This window comes from Quercus lobata, chromosome 9 (assembly GCF_001633185.2).
Source record: "Quercus lobata isolate SW786 chromosome 9, ValleyOak3.0 Primary Assembly, whole genome shotgun sequence".
NCBI classification, from domain to species: domain Eukaryota; kingdom Viridiplantae; phylum Streptophyta; class Magnoliopsida; order Fagales; family Fagaceae; genus Quercus; species Quercus lobata.
In genome coordinates this window covers 17,272,077-17,293,200 of record NC_044912.1, presented here as the reverse complement: position 1 = coordinate 17,293,200, position 21,124 = coordinate 17,272,077, and the positions used below count along the sequence as shown (strand labels likewise).

At 34.1% G+C, this 21,124-nt stretch overlaps 1 protein-coding gene across 1 annotated transcript; it reads right to left on the bottom strand.

Moving 5' to 3' along the window:
* Positions 1 to 2,828: 2,828 nt before the first annotated feature.
* On the bottom strand, positions 2,829 to 12,169 carry LOC115959898 (glucose-6-phosphate isomerase 1, chloroplastic). The gene is made up of 14 exons (XM_031078550.1): positions 11,492 to 12,169; positions 10,112 to 10,234; positions 8,513 to 8,611; positions 8,166 to 8,249; positions 7,740 to 7,883; positions 7,595 to 7,660; positions 6,524 to 6,592; positions 6,329 to 6,436; positions 4,878 to 4,930; positions 4,650 to 4,788; positions 4,419 to 4,575; positions 4,155 to 4,233; positions 3,436 to 3,502; positions 2,829 to 3,120 (listed from the first exon to the last, which is right to left on the bottom strand). Exons 1-14 carry the CDS (start codon positions 12,014 to 12,016, stop codon positions 2,986 to 2,988), a joined length of 1,848 nt encoding a protein of 615 aa, XP_030934410.1. The 5' UTR covers positions 12,017 to 12,169; the 3' UTR covers positions 2,829 to 2,985.
* Positions 12,170 to 21,124: the final 8,955 nt, after the last annotated feature.

The following is a 21,124-nucleotide window of genomic DNA, read 5'->3' as shown; positions in this document are numbered from 1 at the left end:
AAGACACACCGTTTACCCCAAAAATAAAATTTCAAAAAAAAATCCTATATTTTTGAGTTTACTTTACATCTTCAAAAATAACAAATTAATAAAAAAAATTAAGAACAACAAATTAAACCTTTAAATTGTAAATAATTAAATATAAATATTATAGTTTTAAATATAATAAATTAAACCCTAAGCATTAGGTTTTAAATAGTAACAAGTTTAATAATGAGTCTCCCTGTGTTTGAGATTTAATATTTTCTAAATATTAGATTCGTTAATTTTTAAAATCTCAAAAACAATTTGTTACGGGTTTAAGATGTTAGGTCAGGTTTTTGTCCAATACTTAGGAATATAGAATAATACAAAACTGACACATGATTATTTTAAAACTCGTATCATGGTTATATCACCTCCTCCCGTATATAGGAGTTAAAGACAAGTCAAATTCTAATTTGTTACATTTGAGTTATAATGTCTAATTTATTAATTTCAAAATGACATGATTGAATTTTTTTTTTTTTTAACATACTATAATTTTTCTAAAACAATGAGAAATTAATGAAACAAAAAATCCTAAGTAGTCCGCAAATAAAGCGCACGTAGGTGAGATTAGGCAGTGAGGGCATGAAAAAAAAGTAACGGGTAGTTGACGTGGCAAAGTGGAACTCCGTTTTTTTCTTAACTATTACTATTAAAAAACATTAAATAGTCGAACGTTGTAGTGGGAACACTTTCACTCTAAATTCCCGCTAGTACACAAGTCACATGGGAATGGTCGGTCCCACTTTTGGCCCATACTTTTCTTCTTTCTTAACTGCGTAGTATTTATGTGTCACTGTGTCTGTGTTTGCCGTGTAATGCTCGTGGGTTCTAAATAATTCTATAATGTTTGTTTGTTAAAACAACAATAATTTTGAGGAATGAAGGTTCTATAGTAAAAGAAATGCTATGTTCACGGTGTACATGTGGTTTCCGTTGGTAACAACTAACAACCAAGCTTTTATGCAAAATTTACGGCTATGTTAGAATCTGTGGACTAGTCACAGACTACAATTTTTATCATCCACTTATTCCACGTTGGCGGCGAAAAAATGATAAGGGTATGAACTTTAATTTGAAAATTTTTGAATATGTCAGTATGACACAGCTGGAGAATATGCTTCTTTTTTTTTTTTCTTCTTTTTTATATTTTTCCATTTCATTATTTGCTACTAGTACTATAATTGTTTATTGTTGGTTGTGTTATCACTACCTTCTTGACTATAGGCCAACAAACTTTAGCACTTTTTTCCTTTTTTTTGATAAATGCAAACCTTATCACTTTAGCATATTAATAATCCTAGTAATTGAGACTTTCCAGCAAATAAAAAATAAAAACTAATTAATAAAACCTAATAAAGTAACGGATGAAGATTACTATTATCTGAAGCTTTTTAGGTAACTTCATTTATGGAGTTTCCTAAATCTTATCCTTAAGATGAATGGATTGAATTTTGTTAGGCTAATATCAATCGTTACTATTAATATTTTGGTATCTATTTAAATTATTGGATAGAATTTTAAGAAAGCCATAATGTAATTATCTTAAAAAAATTTAGAAATTTCTAATACAAATATCATTTTAAGGGCAATACATAGTTGAGGAAAATAAATTTTAGAAGAAAATATATAAGGTAGCTTAAAGGTAGGATGCAGTCTTCTAGGTAAACATTCTATGCAATCAATGACTCACAACATGTAAAGTCCACAGGTATGTGGTCTAAAAAAGTGTGAGACAAGAGTTGCATAAAATTGATGTATAAGATAGATGGTGTCGGTTTAGATTTCAACCATAAACACTAGGTTGCTCTTTTAACTTGTGTGGGATTTTGATTTCCAAATTTCCTATAATTACAATTTTTGTGTCACGACTTTTATTATAACTTTAATTTTAATGTAGTTAATTGTGAGTAGTAAACAATCATTTTCACATGACTCTACTTTTTCTCTGCCGCTCACATTTTACGGTATTATAATTTTGATAAAAGTTAATGCACAAAAAAGGTATAACTAAACTTTATAATCTCATAACTCCCTTTTCAAATTGGCTGGCAGCGTCATGCAAGCTTCCACAAAAGGAGACATTCCTTACTGCCCGGCCAAGTAGTTGCAGAACAAAATTAAAAGAAAAAGGACAGAAAGTCATTGACATTGACTTTAATTGTAGTGGCTCAATTGCAGAACAAAAAATTGACAATGACTGTTGTAGCTGCTCTCCCTTCAAATGATCCTCCATAATAATTTGGTCCACATCATTATGCCCCGTCCAAGAGTGTAATAAATTTATCGACCGTTTGAGCAGAATTTTCTCTGGTCCAAAGGGAACTCGCAATTAGATGTAGCATGCATTTGTGGGACACGCGAAAATGATAGACAACTCAGGCTTCTCTAATTAGCGTTACTGTCTCATTTTTAAGTTTACTAGGGAAGCCACAGTTAAAATTCCCCCAAGACAAGACAGAGTGTGACTCAAGTCAGAATTATCAAATCCTTATCATGCGGTGACATGTTGGATGTATCATACATTGTGGAGCACGTGAAAATGATTGGCAATTCAGGGTGATTATTTCATTTTTAAATTCAAATTTGCTAGGGGAACCAGACAAATAATCCTCCAAGACAAGACAATAAGAACATGTCAGTTGGAATTAGTAATCCAAAAATTACAAAGTCCAATAAGAATCATAAGAAACCGAATTTTAAATTAATCATCTTGTTAATTCAAATTAATTTATTGTTTATTGGGGCTTGGTCCACTTGGATTTTTTTTATAATTTTGCTCAAGGTTACATGATTACATCTCAATTGACAATGACTCTCTGGATGGAATCTTTATATATAAATTACCGCAACAAAAAAAACACCCACTTTCAATGAAGTGGCAAAACATTCAACAGGAAACAAAACGATTTATTGTAGTTCTTTATTGTAAAATACTAAGCAATTTTTGTTGGTATCTTAAGCAAACAACTCGTCAACATTACACTCCCCAGTGAAAACTTTTAAGCTCCGTGGTGAACCACAACTGCCTTCAGCAATAATTGCTCTATCATTGGCAGCCATGTGAGCAACAATCTTGTGAATCATTTCGATCTGTGAAAAAAGAAGAGAAAGTAAATGGTTTTAGCTAAGCCTTCAGCTTCTTTGTGAGAGTTTCTAAAAAGGGAGTAGGGTAGAAGATGAGCAGTGATCGTTACACACTATGTACCAGATACATAGATGAAATATCGTATTTTGAAAACATGATTTTAGTTATAATTTTGAAATAGTGCTTTCAAAATATGATTCTCCATCTCACAATTATAACTAAAATCACGTTATCAAAACACGATTTCAGCTAGAGTGTGTACGGCAGTGTATAACTTAGTGTGTGCAACAAAAATTAACTATAAAAGATATTGCAATTACATCTTCAGGAGCATGGCAACGCTCAGCTACTTCCTCAAGTGTCAAGGGTTCTACAGGCTCTTTACAACTGAAAAAAGAGAGAAATTTGTAGTAATCAGTTACAAATCTACTTCTAACTAAACAAAAAGATAACATTAGCACAGAACAGAACTGCATCTAAGAAGTATCATTTTATGCAGAAGTTAGTTGCAAACAGATTTATTGACTACTCAAATGGTCAGAATCCAAGTCCCCTATGGTAAATGCTGTGGTCCCTTTATTTCGTCCAGTTTTTGGTTAATATTAATATAAAATTTTAAAGGCCCTGCCAGAGGATTCCTAGGTTTGGGATGTGAATTTGTAATACTAAATTTTTTTTTATAAAATCCAAAATTTCATATCTTATTTTCAGAAGTCAAACATACAGCAATAACACCATCCTGATATTTTATCCTTGTCTATACTCATGCACTAGGGACATCTAAAAATGACACATATTTTGGCATAAAAACCTGCTCCAACAAACCCTATTGCTTTCAAGCAAGCTTTCTCACTTGAAGAAGAACTACTCTATATTTACAAGGTTAAAATATATTTAATTATTTTTCTGAGTCCATAAATTTAAGATTTACATAGGACTTCACATTTCAAAACTGATATTAAAAAAAAATTGTTTTTAAAAAAAATGATAAATAGGAGTAAAGAAAAAGACCTAGGTTGCTAAAGATTTGACATAATACCTGGCCTCATTGAGTACCGTCAAAACACGCTTCTGAAGAGCTAATACTTCTCCTGCTGCTTTTTTTCCAGCTTCCACACCTGAGATAAAGATAGACAGAGAGAGAGGAAAAGAGGAACACCAGTCAAATAAATTGATCAAACATGAAAAATTAACTTTAAGATAACATATGTAGCGCCAAAAGCATGATGCAGTCGCATCCACCACCTTTGAATGCTGACTTCTGGACCAAAAGTTTAATAAGCAACAGAAAATCTATATTTACCAGGTTGGTGGTAAGCATTAATGTTGACAAGTGAGGCATATATCCCCACTGCTCGCTCATAAAGTGCTATAAGTGCACCCACAGATCTAGGTGTCACTTCTTGCACTGTTACTGTAATAGACTCGCGGTTATTGGAATACAAAGCTGACCTTGTTCCCTGTATGAACTTGAATTAGTATGTACAGATTAGTAAAAGGACACGAGTAACTGGCTGGTTGGAATAAATCTAACCTGTAGCATGCCAAAGAGGTAGTCGCCACATGTCACACCAGGTTCAAGCTCCCAATCATGACCAGGGGGTCTATCACGAAGCACCTCAATGAATGTCACAAAGAAATTGTGCACACCTTCTCTCAGTTGTTGAATATAACTACATAAAAGAACAAGTGCATCAGGACTAAGCAGAGTCTGCATCATGGGATATATCATATACTCTTAAAAATTTAACGAAAAACTCACGCATGCTGATCTGTGCTCCCTTTATTTCCATATACGGTAAGTCCTTGATTCACCTGTGATATCAAAGAGTCAAAATCTTCAATTATGCTACAATTTGAACATCTTTGACGATAAGTATTTCCATTTATCTCATCAAGCCCATATTGTAGTGGTCCTTTATGCTAGTTGGAGTTGGCCCCCTCAACAACTTATGCTAGCAAGAAAATGTGATCAAATTTGATGCAAGTTGACTCATTAAGTCTTTCTAGGATATATCAGATAAACACAGCCATGAGGCCAAGGACTCCAAAAAAAATACATCAAATTTGAAGTTTTCCACTAGTATACTTAAGTTGTGTTTGGATACCATTTATTTTGCTGAAATTGAAAACTTATTACTAAAAATATTATAGATAAAGGTAAAAATTAGTTGAAATAGTACAGTAAGGCCTATGAATAGTACCAAAAAATGCATGAACGGTACCATGAGACCGACCATTTTTCATCAAAACGCAAAAAATTATCATCCCCAACACAATCCAAATGCACGCTTATAGTACCTTTTTTTTTTTTTTTTGATAGGTACGAAAAAATTTATTATAGAAAGTACTATATGCATAGTACCTTTTTTATATAGTTAATACTTCCAAATACTTATACTTTGTTCAATATCTTACCTGATATTTACACTTTTTAACACAAATATCATATATGACATAATTTTTATGCCACATACTCCAGATGATAAGCCCCATTGGGACAAAGTTTGAACCCAGAAACATGTCAATCAGCAAGAGTTTCAACAAACAAATAAATATCTAAATGCAACATTAATCTTTAAGCAATTTGGATAATTGAACCAACAATCAAACTACTGAATACCCCCTTCTCAAGTTTATGCTTGGTCGACTTCTTATAGCCATTCAGAAGACCTTGCGAAAACATAGATTGAGTGTGTAAATGGCTTGGGGAAAACAAGAATAGGCACATGTCACGTGGTAAAAAGGGAAATTCTCTAGATAGAATCATATTCACCAATGGCAGAACTCACCAAAATGGTAACAGTACCATATATGCTTCAGTCTAATGAACCTTCTTTTTTATAAGTTAAAATTCTATAGCATTGTCGTGGTGATTTAAAATTGGATGTCTAACTAGCCATGATGGCAAATGAACTTGAATTAATCTTCTAGATTTTCAAGTTTTACCCCACTCAGTGTGTGTTTGGCAAAAATTATTTTTGCTAACTTATTTTACTATTCAGCTTATTTTTGCTATTATTTATGGTCCCCACTGCACTTTTTAGTACTATTTATGGATCCCACTATACTATTTCAGAAAACTTTTACATTTATTTGCAGTACTTTCAGCAAAGAGTTTTCAATTTCAGCAAAATAAGCGGATCCCAAACAAACCCTCAATAATTAAGTCGCACACACAAAAGCTAGGTACTCAAAATTTGTTGCATATACCCGATTTCCATCCAAGTCAAACTCCTTCCCAATAGATTCCATGACCAACTGCTGCAAATACCGACTAAATAACAATAGGCTGTCCTTGTAAGGAAGAACAACCATATCCTGAGAAAAAAACAGAGGAAAGAAAAACCAATTTAAGAGGGGCTGAAATTTTAAATATTAAGCAAATCTTAATAGAGTATAAAGTACCTTTGATCCTATCCCATCAGAAGCCCAATACCAGCATAAAGCTAGCAACGCTGCAGGATTATTCCTGACCTAAATCAATGAAATCAACCAAAAGGGTTAAACTTTTTCCCTTTTTTTTTTTTGGGGGGGGGGGGGGGGGGGGTGGTTGTGAAGAGACAAGTATCTCCCATGAAAACAGAACTATTATGACAATATATTTCACAATATGTAATTTTGTCTCGAGGAAGCAAGAGTTCAACTTATTGGCTGGAACGGAACATCAGACAAAATTAAATAAAGAGCACTAAGTCATATTAAAAAAAATTTGTACTTTATAAAGTCATTTTAAATATATTTCTAGCCAACAAGAAGAACAGTAGATGTCTTTGCTATTGAAACTAGCAGAATACAGCTCTTTGAATAGGAAGATTCTACTGGTCTGGTTGAATCTTCAAAACCACCATTCACACAAAGACAAAATAAAGAAAAAGGAAGCATGCATGCATAGAGTTCCATATCAGTAATAATGAACACGTTTAATACCAAAAAAAAAAAAAAAAACACCATTTCAGTTTATGACATATGTTGCACAATGCTAACTCTATGCAGAAAAGAGCCATGCCAGGAATTATCTCTTGCAAAAGGTACCTATCCCCCATTCAAAGGAAAAGCTTAATCTTCAACCTACAGAAGAAATGAGAATGAGGAATGAAGGGAGTAAACCACTCCACCTTTTCTTATTCAGCATATATTTGCCCTTATTTTTGTGCAGGGTGTTGCTATAACACAAGTAAAAGAAATCTGAAGCCATAAGGGAACAAACCAACTCTTTCCCTTTTTCTTTTTTTTGGTTTTGATAAGTAGTCTTTCCAATTTATTAGGAGCTCCTGGCATTGATTTCATTGGGGCATTGGGAACAAATGTAAACTTCGTTTCTAATTAGACTGTACAGGATGAACTGTAAATGACAGATTAATGACTTTATCCACTTCGATAAATTTATAACCAACAAAGTTCTTTATCCTCACTGAATAAATAACAGCATCAGAACAAGACAATGATTAAAAAGAATGGTTGATTGCAAATTCTTACCACAGTAGTTCTATTTGCCTCATCCATTATTGATGCACCAGCAAGCATTTCTCTTATGTCAATTCCCTGAAGCATAAATTGCATATAAATAACCATAAAACATAAAGGATTATCACATCAAATTCAGAATTCAAGAATCACTAACCTGAAGTGCTGCTGGAAGCAGACCAACTGCAGACATTTCAGAAGTTCTACCACCCACCCAGTCAAACATGGGGAATCTAGCTAACCAGCCCTCAATTCTTGCAGTTTTGTCTAATAATGAATTTTCTTGTGTTATAGCAACACCCTGCACAAAAACATTTTTAAGCAACCAAATCACAATTTTGCCATCAAATTAAGAAGGAGAAAAATCTCAGGCATTAATGTCTGGACTCCATCCAAATATGTGCAAATCAATCTATATCTTATCTGGCTAGTGTTAAGGCTTGCAAAATCTTAGTTTGCAACTCTGGATCAAAATTATCACCAAAAATTTATTTTAGATTTGTATTATGGAGTAGGGGTGTAATTAATAAAAGCAGAAAGATATAGATTGATAAAAGCAGAAAGAAAAACCTGAGATCAAAACCTGTTTTGCAAACTCCAGGCCAGCTTCTCGAAAAGCCTTCTGTACTTCCAACAAACCATTTCTAGTTTCAGGAGTGCCTCCACTCTAAGGAAAAGTTGACATTACATTAGCAGCAAACCTTACAACGTAATCCAGAAAACCCATTATTTAACTGCAAAAGGGCTCTTTTTTCCAGGGGCTTATTTCCAGCTTACTCTTATGTACATCTTTTTAAAGCTGCACTTTTTCTAGGTACAATTGTACGTTTTCTATGTACAACTATACTATTTTAAGCATAATAAGCCAATGAAAATAAGCTCTCCCAAACGAGGACTAAACACATAAGGAAGGATAATTTCCACACAGACCTTTGAAATCACTATTACAAGGGTAGATGCCAGCTCATCACCAAGCTGTGCAATCTGATGATCAATTCCTGCTGGATCTGTATTGTCAATGAATCTTATCTGCCAATAAGACAAGAAAATATTTATCAGCACATTCAAAAACAATCAAAATAGGAGCAATAGAATCAGTTAGACTTAAAAGTATGCATAGCTAGGTTATATCATTGAAAAAAAGGACAATTTACAATTTGCCACTCCTTCAATGTCTACATATTGTAATCCAGCTCTTAGTCCTTGTGAGGCATAGAAACCCTCACAAGCCATTGGGTAGCTAGGTTATATGATATCATTTGAAGCCAGTAAGGCCATTCCTTCATTTAGGGTGTAATACATGCACCAGACAAGCCCCAACCAGAATATATTGCACCACTCATGACAATTACTTCTCACACAAATAATTTTTTGATAAGTAATTTTCATTAAAAGCACAACCCTGGTACATAGGATGTATATAGGAAAAAACACCCTAAAGACTAGCATCTAAAATTCAAAAGTTCAAAAAAACCCAAATTCAAAGTGAAAATAATTAAAATAGGAGGAATAGGATCAGTTCGATTTAACAGTATGCATAGCTGAGTTATATCAGTTTGATTTAACAGTCAGGCCTTTCCTCTACTTGGAGCGTAATACATCCACCAGATAACAAATACTTCTCAACCAAATAATTCTTTGATAAATGAAATTTATTAAAAGCACAATAAGAAACACAACCCTAGTACATAGGATATATATAGGATAAAACATCCTTACTAGCATCTAAAATTTCAAAAGTTTAAAAAACTCAAACAAATGCTAAATGGAAAGCGAGATAGTAGCTCAAGAACAGCAACCCACGATGATTATATCACACTTTATTAAATTGTCTGTTGTAAGGATTTCTGTCCATGTAAAAATATGACAAGCTTTAACCTTTCATAAATTTTTCCAATGTACTGCCAACCCCAACCTTGGTGCCATATGATTTTACGTTCAAAGCCATGGCTTTTAGTAGGAATCCAAATTATTTTATCATCACCCCCCTAACAAACTTTGCAGAGCATTTCAAGACCAAAGGATTCCAGTTCCAATAATGTACCACTCTAACAAATCTTTGGTTCCAATGCAGACTATCAATTGACCAGACCATATTTTCTGCCATTGTTGCATCTTTTTTGATAATTCAATTATTACAAAAAGTGGGGAAGGGGGAATTTGAACACTGGTTCTACCAGGCTCTTGGCCCCCATTGTTGGATCATTATCCCATGCAATGTGGAAGTGTTCTTTGTATGCTAAACAAATTTGGGAAGAGGGGGGTGGGGGGGGGGGGGGGGGAAAGAGAGAGAGTCACAGTTCATCAAGAAAAGGCAAAGCACGGAAAAAAAGCTTCTTCAACATGTATATTCAATTAATATTTTAACATATGGAGTATGAAAAAAATGAAAGATATAAGATGAAAAAAAAATGCTGGTGCCGGTGCAGGGAAATTTGTCACAATTATACTTTATAATTGCAATGTGGATGATTAAAGAAAAAGCAAAACCAGCACCAATAGACACCCAAGTACAAGGGTCTCGTATACCTTAAGAGGAGGATTATCAGGGGCCAACGCCTCTGCAACAAACTGTGGTCCAAGAGCTGAACCTCCAATCCCAACAGAAAGTATTTGAGTAAAGCGACCTTCTGGAGAAGATGGGGGTTTAATCTGCAATTTTGATTTCAAGCAAAGAGCACATCAAAAAAAAAAAAAAGGCAAAGTAGACCACCACTGACAACATAATGCCGAAAGTATTATGGTAGCATTCCAATAATTCAAATTATGGCATCCATCTAAAAACTCGTACATGTATTTAATGTCTTAAACCCTAGAAGGCAAGTAATAGGAAGTGGAGCACAATTCCACCCAACATATCCAGCAGAGTGCTTAGTCCACAACTTCTTGATCAACCAAGCGAAATTCCATTTTTTGTTATATTAGACTTTCAAAAAGTATAGTTATGGTGTTATACCATTATTCTTTTCTTTTTGGAAAAAATACACCAACCTCCCCTGAGATATAAAGGAGTGACAATGACGATTTGCAGAAAAGACAGTCCTCTCCTTAAGATATGTGATAAACATAACTAATACAATGAAATACCTATTTTACCCTTGAGTTGTTTAATTAAACATTCCTAATTTTTGGTAAATTGATTAAATAAGATATCTTAAGGACAAAATAAGGCCTTCATTGATAACCAAGGGAAAATCAAAAACATTATCACTTAAATAAGGACGAGTTGATCCACAAGAATTTCATTGTATTTTTTATATACACTTAGGGTGCTTTTGGATAAACTGTTGCAAAATGGTGTTTTGGGTTTAAAATGAGCATTTGTAAAAAAGCTACGAGGAATTGCTGATGCAAAACAGAATTGGGTTTAAAAAACACACTTTTAGGCTCTCAAGCCGCCTAACCAAACGGACCCTTATCGCAAAGCTTAGGAAAGGACCGTCATTTCCTTATACCTTGAGGATATTGTAATTTTCCCTTTATTTTTTAATTTCTTAATAGAATATGATAAACAGTATAAAAACTCTAATTAGCTTCTAAACACTTGGACACAGAGAATATAACAATGTTAGCTTCAAATCTCAAAGTACAGCCTTTTTTCAAACTTCACTTTTCTTTTCCTGGATTTTTCAAACCACCCCATTTTCAAAAACTGAAAAATAAAATTGTCACAAAACTCGCATTTAGTATGAATGCGAGATTCCAACAGAGACATCAAGTGTTCAATTCAAATACCCTCTCCTCGAACTATCGAAATATAAATAAATAACTAAATAATCCAATTTTATGTCAATCCAAACAATCCCCTAATGCCTGACTTCCATAAGCAACGAATTTGCAACTGATTAAACGACCACATATTAACCGAAAATTAGTCAAACTTCTCAAAAGTCAACAGTCAAAACTGACCTTACCACTGACGACGTCGTTTGCGAAGCTACACACAGCGTCAAGAGTACTCTCAATCTGAGTCCTCAATAACGATTTGGGCGCGAGCATAGGGTTCCGAAGCCAATAGTGTCCAACCATGCGACCTTCGTCCGGGTTCGCAATCGCGCCTCTCTCCAACTCCTCCATGGCCCTAAACGCGTCTACGAATCGGGGCTCCATCTCGGCGACGAACTCGTCCGAGAACCCGACCCGACTCACATCGATGAACAACCCTAAGTCCTTGTGCTGGTACAGCCAATCCACGTACCTCCTCCACAGAGCCCTAGGATCTTTCTCCAAAGCTTCAATCTTCTCCTTCTTCTTCAAAATCTCAGGCTTCGACGACGACAATAGCTCGGCGGAGATCTCGCGGGCCACGGACTGAGTCCGCGAGCGAGTTGGGAACGCCAACGAGTCGCGTCGGAGCGAGTGGATTGGCCTGAGGAGAGGCTTTTGGGGCTTGAGAGATGGAGAAGACGAACAAATGCCTGAGATCGAAGCCATTGGAGATCGCGAAGAAAACGGTGTCGTTTAGAGAGGGTTTTACTAGTAGAGTAGTGGTACTACTAATCCATGGCGAGGTTTGAATTTCTGAGCTGAGAAAATCTTTTGGGTCTGTGTCTGTGTGTTTGAGTTTTGGGGTTTTTGTCTGTTGGTTCAGGGTGACGTGGTTCACACATTTGATTGGTTGGCAGTTTTCTTGCTGATTGACCGGAATGGACTTTCGCGGGTTTCTATATTACACTAATGCCCCCGCATATTCCTCCTCAGTCACTGTCTGTGAATAGAGGATATGTTGACTACTCGAGCTAGCCCAATAGGAAATCGCCGCGTCTATAACATAATTTATCTGAAGAATAACTGGCTTGCCAGTTGGCTCAAAATCTAGGGTATTTAGATTTACCAATACGGACAAGAGAGTGACGAAGCTAGCTTCAAAAAATGAACTGAACATATGATTTAAATTTATTTTGGTGTTCGTTTCATCAATATATATTCATATGATTTCAATGTTATTTCAGTGTTAATTTTTTTTTGGAGACAAACGTGTATTAGTAATTCTAAATGCATAATATAGTAGACAAACGTGTGCACAAGGGGTTTAGTATATTTTTTGATTCAACTATGGTTGTGTTTGTTTTGGCTTCAAATAACTTTCGGAAATGTTTTTTCCGTAAATGCGGGTGTTTGGTTGTGCATGGAAAATAAATTTTTCGGAAAATATTTTCAGTTGACCATGTAAAACGAGGCTTTGACCTGGAAATGGTTTTACATTTCTATTTTCACTTCAAACCATTTCCAGGTCAGACACGCAAAGAGAGATATAGAGAGAGAGAAAGAAGAGAGAGTTACCGATCCACCGATTGCACCCCAGCGCCGGCGCCGCCTTATATCTCGCACCACCACCGAGATCGCATCACCACCGAAGACCGATCCACCTAGACCAATCGCACCCCACCGAAAATCGATCCACCCAGACCGATCCACCGAAGATCGCATCACCCCTAACCGATCCACCCAAAACCGATCTCGTCGCCCTCTCGTCGTTACCCATCACTAATCTCGTCGCCCTTTCGTCGTTACCCATCACCCAGATCAATCTCTCCCTTTCCCTCCATTTTTTATCACTCTCTCTTCCTCCCTCTCTCAGTTTGACCGAACGGTGAAGTTTAATGAATGGTGTTGTTTTGATTTTGTTTTTTTAAGTTTATAGACTGAAATTTTCTATTAAAAAATTTGTTTGGTAGCTGAGAAAATGTGAGAAAGTAGTAGGAAAATAGCATTTTTAGAATGCAACCAAACACATGAAAACATTTTCTAAAACAATTTTTATAATGCAGCCAAACACTTGAAAATATTTTCCTTTCCCAAAAATATTTTACACCTGAAAATATTTGACACCGAGAAAATATTTTACACTGAAACAAACACAACCTATATGTTTATCCTAAATTCTTAAGAATTAGCCTCGTGACACTCTTGGCTGTATTAGTAGTTCTTAGTGCAATGAGTTTTTTTTTTTTTGGGTTTTGTGTCATTTTTAGTGTCACACTAATATTATTCATTATCACTATCAATTTAATTGAATGAAATTCCATATTTCGCATCGATTTATTGGTCTTTTATTATAAAATTAGTAATGGTTTTAGCTCTTCTTAAATGAATTATAACTTTCTCCTAGTTCTTCAATGATTCTAGTATAGAATTTGCCTCCTATATATCTTCGTTAAAAACATTAAGATTTGTTAGTTGAGTTACAAAGTTTTTAACAATATACATAGTGTTTTAAATCAATAAGAATTTTGGTATGGCTTTTAGCTCAAAAAATGTTAACAATCAACAATTTTAATACTAGATGATATAATCCCATATTAAATTTACTTAACAAACTCATTTTTAACTCTTTTGTTGCGTGCGCTTCATAACTTCACTTCTTATTTTGAGTAATTATATAGTACTAATTACTAATTAGAGTGAGCAACATGACAAAGAGTAGGTACAAATTTTCTCAAAAAAAAAAAAAAAAAAGAGTAGGTAAAAATAAAATGACCTTTTTTTTTAAACTTGACAAGTCAATTTCTATCTAATTGTAGATTGAAGGATGCATTAGTGTTGGAAAATATGGTTTTGCATCTCATACAAAACACACAGCAGAAGCGATAAACATGGATCTATTTCATTTATGAGAGATAACATGTAACCTTAAATTCTAGAACAAATAATAGAAAACGTACCTTGATGCAGTGAAATTCAAAACCAAGACTTGAGAATACCTCTAATATTCATCTCAATTCCACATTGTGCCCAAGAGGTGTGGTCTCTTAATTAATTTAGATGTATGTGTTCAAGGGAGAATAAGAGAGTAACTTACACTCACATTTACATCATTTCCATATTCACACTTATGAAAATTCTGTATGTTTCTTTCCTTATACATAACTGATTATCTAATTGGGTTAACCTTTTAGGCCTACCCAATTGGGTTTTAGTTTGTGGCTTGAGATGAGATTAAAGGGAACAAATAAAACTCTAGCTCCAATGGGCCTTGGGTTTTTCTGTTAACTCTTAACAAGTCCAAAGTTACCATTAATTATATTTAATACAACTATATAAATATAATTGCACTCTAGGCCTTATTAATAAAGTATATCTCAATACTTTAATGGTATCATTTGACCCTTCCATGAAATATCCATAATGAACAAAGTCATAATAAACTGTCACTTTGTAAACAACTATTTTATTCTCGAGTACCCGGTTTAATCTTTTAGTTATTTACATTTATTGAAATCCGATTTCAATAAAATATAAGCTTTAGTAACTCCTTACTAAAGTGGGCACCTTGAATAACCAATTCCCATTAAACTTATCTCAAGGAGATATTTCGTGTCTCTATAAAAAGAGATTATGGATTCCATCTTGAAAATATATGTTCCCTCAACACTACATGTGGTTAACTAACATACTGAGATTTTAATCGTGAATATTAGATCTCACTCCTGATATATCAAAGTAAGCTATATTTCATGATCGAGTTTACTATCCTCTCAGGATTGAGAGTTTATGAAATTAGAAGTCGTGAGATTAATTATTCAGGTGACAGTTGTTGATTGAATAATTAATTTCACAACGGTCCAGTTCAATATGTTTTAACTCTTAAGACACATCAACATATCAACTAGAAATCTCCACTTCCATGATCAAGACAAACCATCTTAGTTGATGTGTTATAGTCTTCGCAGATAAAACGTCCAATTTCATCACCGACTACGAACTATATTTTGAGTTTATAAGGAACTTGTAATTTATATTTTCTGTGATTAAATCACATAAATCACATACAATGCATCTTAAGGACTATAATAATGTCTCATTAGTTCATTTGCAAATAGTCTCATATAATTAAACAAATTAATTTTTTATGACATGCCAATAAATTAGATTTTAAGGCATAAACCCCAACAATTAGATGATTTCGATTCCCATGAACACCATTGGTTTATAATAGGTGTGTGTAATTTGTTGGTGTTATCATTGGATTACACAAGAGGCCAATTTCTCGTTTCTAGATTTATGTTAATCTTAGATACAATACTGGTGAAATTATGCTAAGAATAAACTATTGAAGCATGATGCTGAAAACAATAATTCTACAAGTGGGGAGAAAAAGACAATGTGGAGGTTTTAAAAATTAATACTTAGGGGGCTGTTTGGGGTGAGTGAGTGATATCTCCTCACTCGTCACTCAAAATTCACCACCCATAACTCATTTTTTATCACTTGAAAATCCCCAACTTATGCACCGCCTCTGTTTGGCCCTTAAATTCGGTTGTGTTTTCATTCTAAAAACTCAAAATTGTCAACTTTTCATTAATGGAACCCCTCTTCTCTCTCATATCTCACTGCATTTTCAGCTCAAACATGAAGCACAATACCCACATAAAAATTGCAGAGCAACAACTCTTTGCTCCACAAAGACAAAAGAAAAAGGAAAAAAAAAAAAAAAAAGCTTACAGTGATTTTTTTTTTTGTTTTGCGCATAGCATATTTTTGTCTTCCCCAATCCAAATCTTAGATTGTTTTTCTTTTCTCTTACCCATAGCACATATTTTCTCTCTTTCCCACTCCAAATTTCAGATTTTTTTCCTTCTTACCCACAGCCCAAAACACAACAGATACAAACTCTCTTAAACATACAAATATAAACCCATAGATACCCAACCCGGAACCATGTCTATGCCGCCGAGATGACAACCCATAACCTGGAACCATGAGACCCACTACCGAGACGAAGACAGAGATGGAACAGAAGGAAGACTTGAGCTTCAGCTGGAGTGGCAGACCGAAACTGTGAGAGTAATGGGTTGTGTTAATGGCAAATGGGTACGGAGAGAAGAGAGTGGCTTGGGAAGAGAAGAGGAAGAGGAAAAAAAAGAAAAAAGAAAAGAGATGGTCTGGTAAAGGAGAGAGCCGTTGGTAGTCATTGGAGCTAGCAAGGAAAAGATAGGACAGACAACAAGGCCCACCATATGAAGATATTTATAAAAATGCCACCATCACTCTGTTTCCATAACTTAAAAACGTCTTCTTCTTTTTTCTTTTTCTTTTTTCATTTTCACTCATCCATAACTCATTTTGGTGAATTTTGAGTGATGGAAACAAAAATTGAAAACAAATCCAAACAAATGTAGCATGTGTGGGACTTACAAATTTTGAGTAATGAGCAATGAGTGATGGAAAACACAAAATCCAAACACCTCCTTAGTATTCTCCAAATAAAAAATAGTGGGTTAATCCCACATTGAAAAATGAGTGTGAATTAAAGAGTTAGACCCTTTTGGATATACACCAAGAAGTGAAATGTATGTAGATTTTCAAAGTATTAATCCGTGGAAACTGGAAAGTATGATTTGCTTTTATATATAGAGGCACGTAATTAGAGATTTTGAAATGGTAATTATTTTATATCCATCCACAAATCACTTGCCAAAATAAAGAGACAGATCCATGAAAATGAATTTTCACATTCAACAATTGAGCCCTTTACACGATGCAAATTGTGGAGTTATGGTCCAATAGCAAGAATGAGCAATGTAATGATGCAAATAATTAAAAAAATATCATTGAAACGTGTTTGCTAATTATCTTTTGCATTTGTTATGTTAGAAAATTATTTTCCCGTACAAATTCAAGATTTAATAGTTATTTAAACTTAAAGCACGTGAACAAAACCATAGTGCTTTTTGTTTTTGATAGTATAACTCACCTACAAGGTGTTGGTGAATGATTGAATGGCTGATCATGTATTTGAATGTAAGTTGCACGTGCTCATGTTTGGTTAGCCATATCCATTTCTTATTCAATTAAGCTAGGTGTTTGGCACCTTGGCATACAAAAATATTTTGATGCTTAAGCTGTTAGCCTAACCTTTGCTTGCTAAGAAGTCTGCTAATGCTAAGCAAAGCTTAAAACCAAAAAGGATCTACATTCATATTTAGGGTCTGTTTGGATAGAACTTATTTTGCTGAAACTGAAAACTGAAAACTTAAAACACTGTAGCAAAATAATTTTTAAATGTGTGAATAGTACCGTAGAACCCATTTTTAATAAAAAAGTTGATAAAAAGTGAAATTTGTGGGTCCGTGAACAGTGCAAGAATGCACTGTTCACGGACAAAAAGTCAACAAGTGCGGCTAAAAAAAAAAAAAACAAAAAAAAAAACTGAAACGCAGGAAACGCAAAACGTAGACGCAAAAGCTCAATACAAACACACACTTAGACACTTAAGGTACAAGAGAATGGCATTCATTTCCCAGCTGCCCTTCTTGCAACTATTACCAATGATACCAACTTTTACACTGTCTGTGAGAATAATAACACCCGTAAAATCCATTGCTTTTGATCTTATCAAAGCCTCCCTTGATGTGTGTTTGGATGTGTTTATTTTATTTATAGAGTAAAAGTATTATTTTACATTTTCACTTTGAAAAATATGATACTTTTAAAAGTTATACATTTTCTTTTGATGAAAATAAATTGATCTTAATAAGTTGTCACTCTTTTGTTACCATTATTTTCGATAATATAGATTTGATCCAAACTTGAGTGTTAATTAACCACGACTGTCTACAACAAGCGTATTATTCAAATAGTTGTAACCAATGGTGACTATTGCATCTAAAGGTCTGCATGTTTAATTTATAGATACAACAACCACCTCATGATTTCAACATTTTAGGCTTCTCCAAGATATCAAAAGCTCTTGACCTTTAGATAGGTAGAAGAGACTCCTAACTTGTTTTCTACCTCTCGGGCCCTTTATTGTTCGAGGCTTTTAATTTCTTTCAGAAGACAACCCCCCACGCTCTGCGAATAGCTAACTAGTTCTAAATTTTGTCCAATTGCCATTGAAGTTATTCAAGAGATGGTGAGAAACTAAAAGTGTGCTTTGTTTGTAGTTTTTTATTGTTTATTTTATTCGCTAAAAGTTAGTTAAAATTTTCAACATTATTGGTGTTATTACTTATTGATTTTCTCCTCCATCTTTACCTACATAGTTCACAAAATGCGAATAAACAACACATTAAAACACAAATATGAGAAATCACTAAACACATGAGAGAGAGAGAGGGCAGTGAATTGACTATTGAGTGAGAGGGAGCAATAAGCGGTTTGGGGTTTGAGAATTGAGAGTAGGAGGGTATGAGATTGTGAGAGTGAGTACGACTAAAATAAAATAAAATGAAACTAGATACTTATATCAGTTATATGATGGATTTAGAGATTTAGGGTTCGTAAAGTTTCAACTTACAATTATATTGTTGGATATATTTCAACAATTTACTTTTGTGATAAAGTAAAAGGAACAATACACAGATCTAAGAATAAGCAATAACACAAATAGATATGATAGGCAAAAGCAATAAGCAAATATTGAATATATATAAGAAGAAATCTGCAAATAATTAAAAACTCACAGACCAAATGCATAAAGGATGAATGAATCAGATCAAGTTTTGTGTTTGACACAATCTCCTTAAAGCAATTTCGCCCCTCACACAATCATTGTGGTACTTTGAGACTCATGGACATTTGCCTCCCAAGATAAAATGATCTACAGCACGAAAATGAAGCACACAAGGTCGTGTTCTGCAAACTACTCAATATCTCTTTCTCTCTCTTTGACACAAAATGAATGCACAAAAATATTCTCACTTAGAAAGTCTTTTCTGAAAAGTTGTTTTCATGAATGAGGGACTATGAATTATTATACGTTACTGAATAGGCACTTTGTTTCAGTAATAACTGTTGTGTACAGACTAACTGACTCAAAAATTAAAATAATAAAATATTATTATTTGGATAAGTAGGCCCAGTCCACATATGCCAAAAGCCCAACCCAATGTCCAACTCATGAGCATATAAACTCATATATTATCTATTTCCTTTCCTATGTGAGACTCAATATTTTTATCACTTTTAATAACAATAATAACATCTTCAAGTGAACATAGAAAACATTAATTTCTTATTCACTCCATGCTATTTTTTCAACAATTCCTCACATTAATAGAAATTGATAAACACAATGCAAATGATGATGTAGACACAGAGAGAGTAGAAGAAAAGTTACTGTATCAGGAGAAGTAGCTTGTGCCTTTGAACTTTCCTTTGTGAAAGACTATTGGATATACTAGCTAATCAGTGAACACGATATTTTTGAACTATCAACCGTTTGTGTCTACCAAGACAATAGAATTCACATAGCTCATTTTCGAACATTTTTTGTTCTTATAGTTATGTTCATTTCAGCCCTGACCATATCCTGGTAAATTCATGAAGTGTTTTAGAGAATTCAGCCTTAAAAACTCTCATGGAAGCCGCCACTTCACACTCATATAGGTGATTCTTATTAAGAATATCTTGCTATACTCCACTTCGAATTCCAAGATATAAGAATCATTAAAAGCAAAACTTACCTTGAACATCGTTTACAAGCATCACTATTTCATCATAGGAATGGGAGGGAGATGTTATCTCCATAGTAATAAAAATAGTCTCCATGATTCGGTTGTCCCTTTGAACCTAGATCTTGGGATCTCCAGTCAGCTAGGTTAGGTTGCCATGCCGGAGATTTTTAGGTAATAGGCTTTAACCCTAGTCCTCTCGATGAACACGCAGTTTATTTGCTCTCCACTCAAAAAATTGATTACGAATCCGTTTTATAATCTGGAAATACTTCCATCTGAGAGCAACTGCCTCATGGTATTATGCCTCCAAGAAATATGTTGAGACCTATCATAACTCTGTGCCTTACCAATATATACAAATAGGAGGCACAAGTATCCAACAATAGATGTCTGTTTAGATTTATTGACTTCCCAAAAAATATATATGCTTTTTGCATAAGGTGTTCTCACTAGACTATCGTCACATTTCTTATGTAATTGAGACAAGACAAGTCCATTAGATGTATTATAAATTTTCATTTCTTGTATCACATCTACAACACTTACACGAGCATGTCCCACAACGACATAGCCTCTTGTGATGTATTTCACATCACACGCTAGTCACATTAAATCTAAACTCATTTGACATCATCTCATTGTCAAATTTTTCACGTCATTGGATTGAAACTTGCTTTAATTTATACAAAGATTTAACAAGTTTAAGCACTTTGTTTCCTTGTACAAGAATCATAAACCCCTTTGGTTTATTGTATATCAAGAAAACTCACATCTTCCTTTTATTTGTAACCTTCTAAAACAAGTCTCGCATTGTAATAGTCAATAATTCCATCAACTCTCAAACTCTTAGGTGGTAGATCCACCAATTACTATGCATAGATTTCAAAAATGGATTTATTGCACTATTGACAATCTCTTTTCCAATAAGGCACTTTAGGATTTTGATTCTTTGAAACTTTAAGTTCATCTTCTAATATATAAATTAGAAAATTTGGACCAAACAATTATGATGTTTGCCCTTGTACTACGCTTAGGCTCAACCTCTCTTCCATCAACTCTTGATCATGAAAGATACTAAACGTAAACTCAAACTTTCTTTAAGAAAATTTAACACTTGAAATATATTCTAATTAATTGTCAT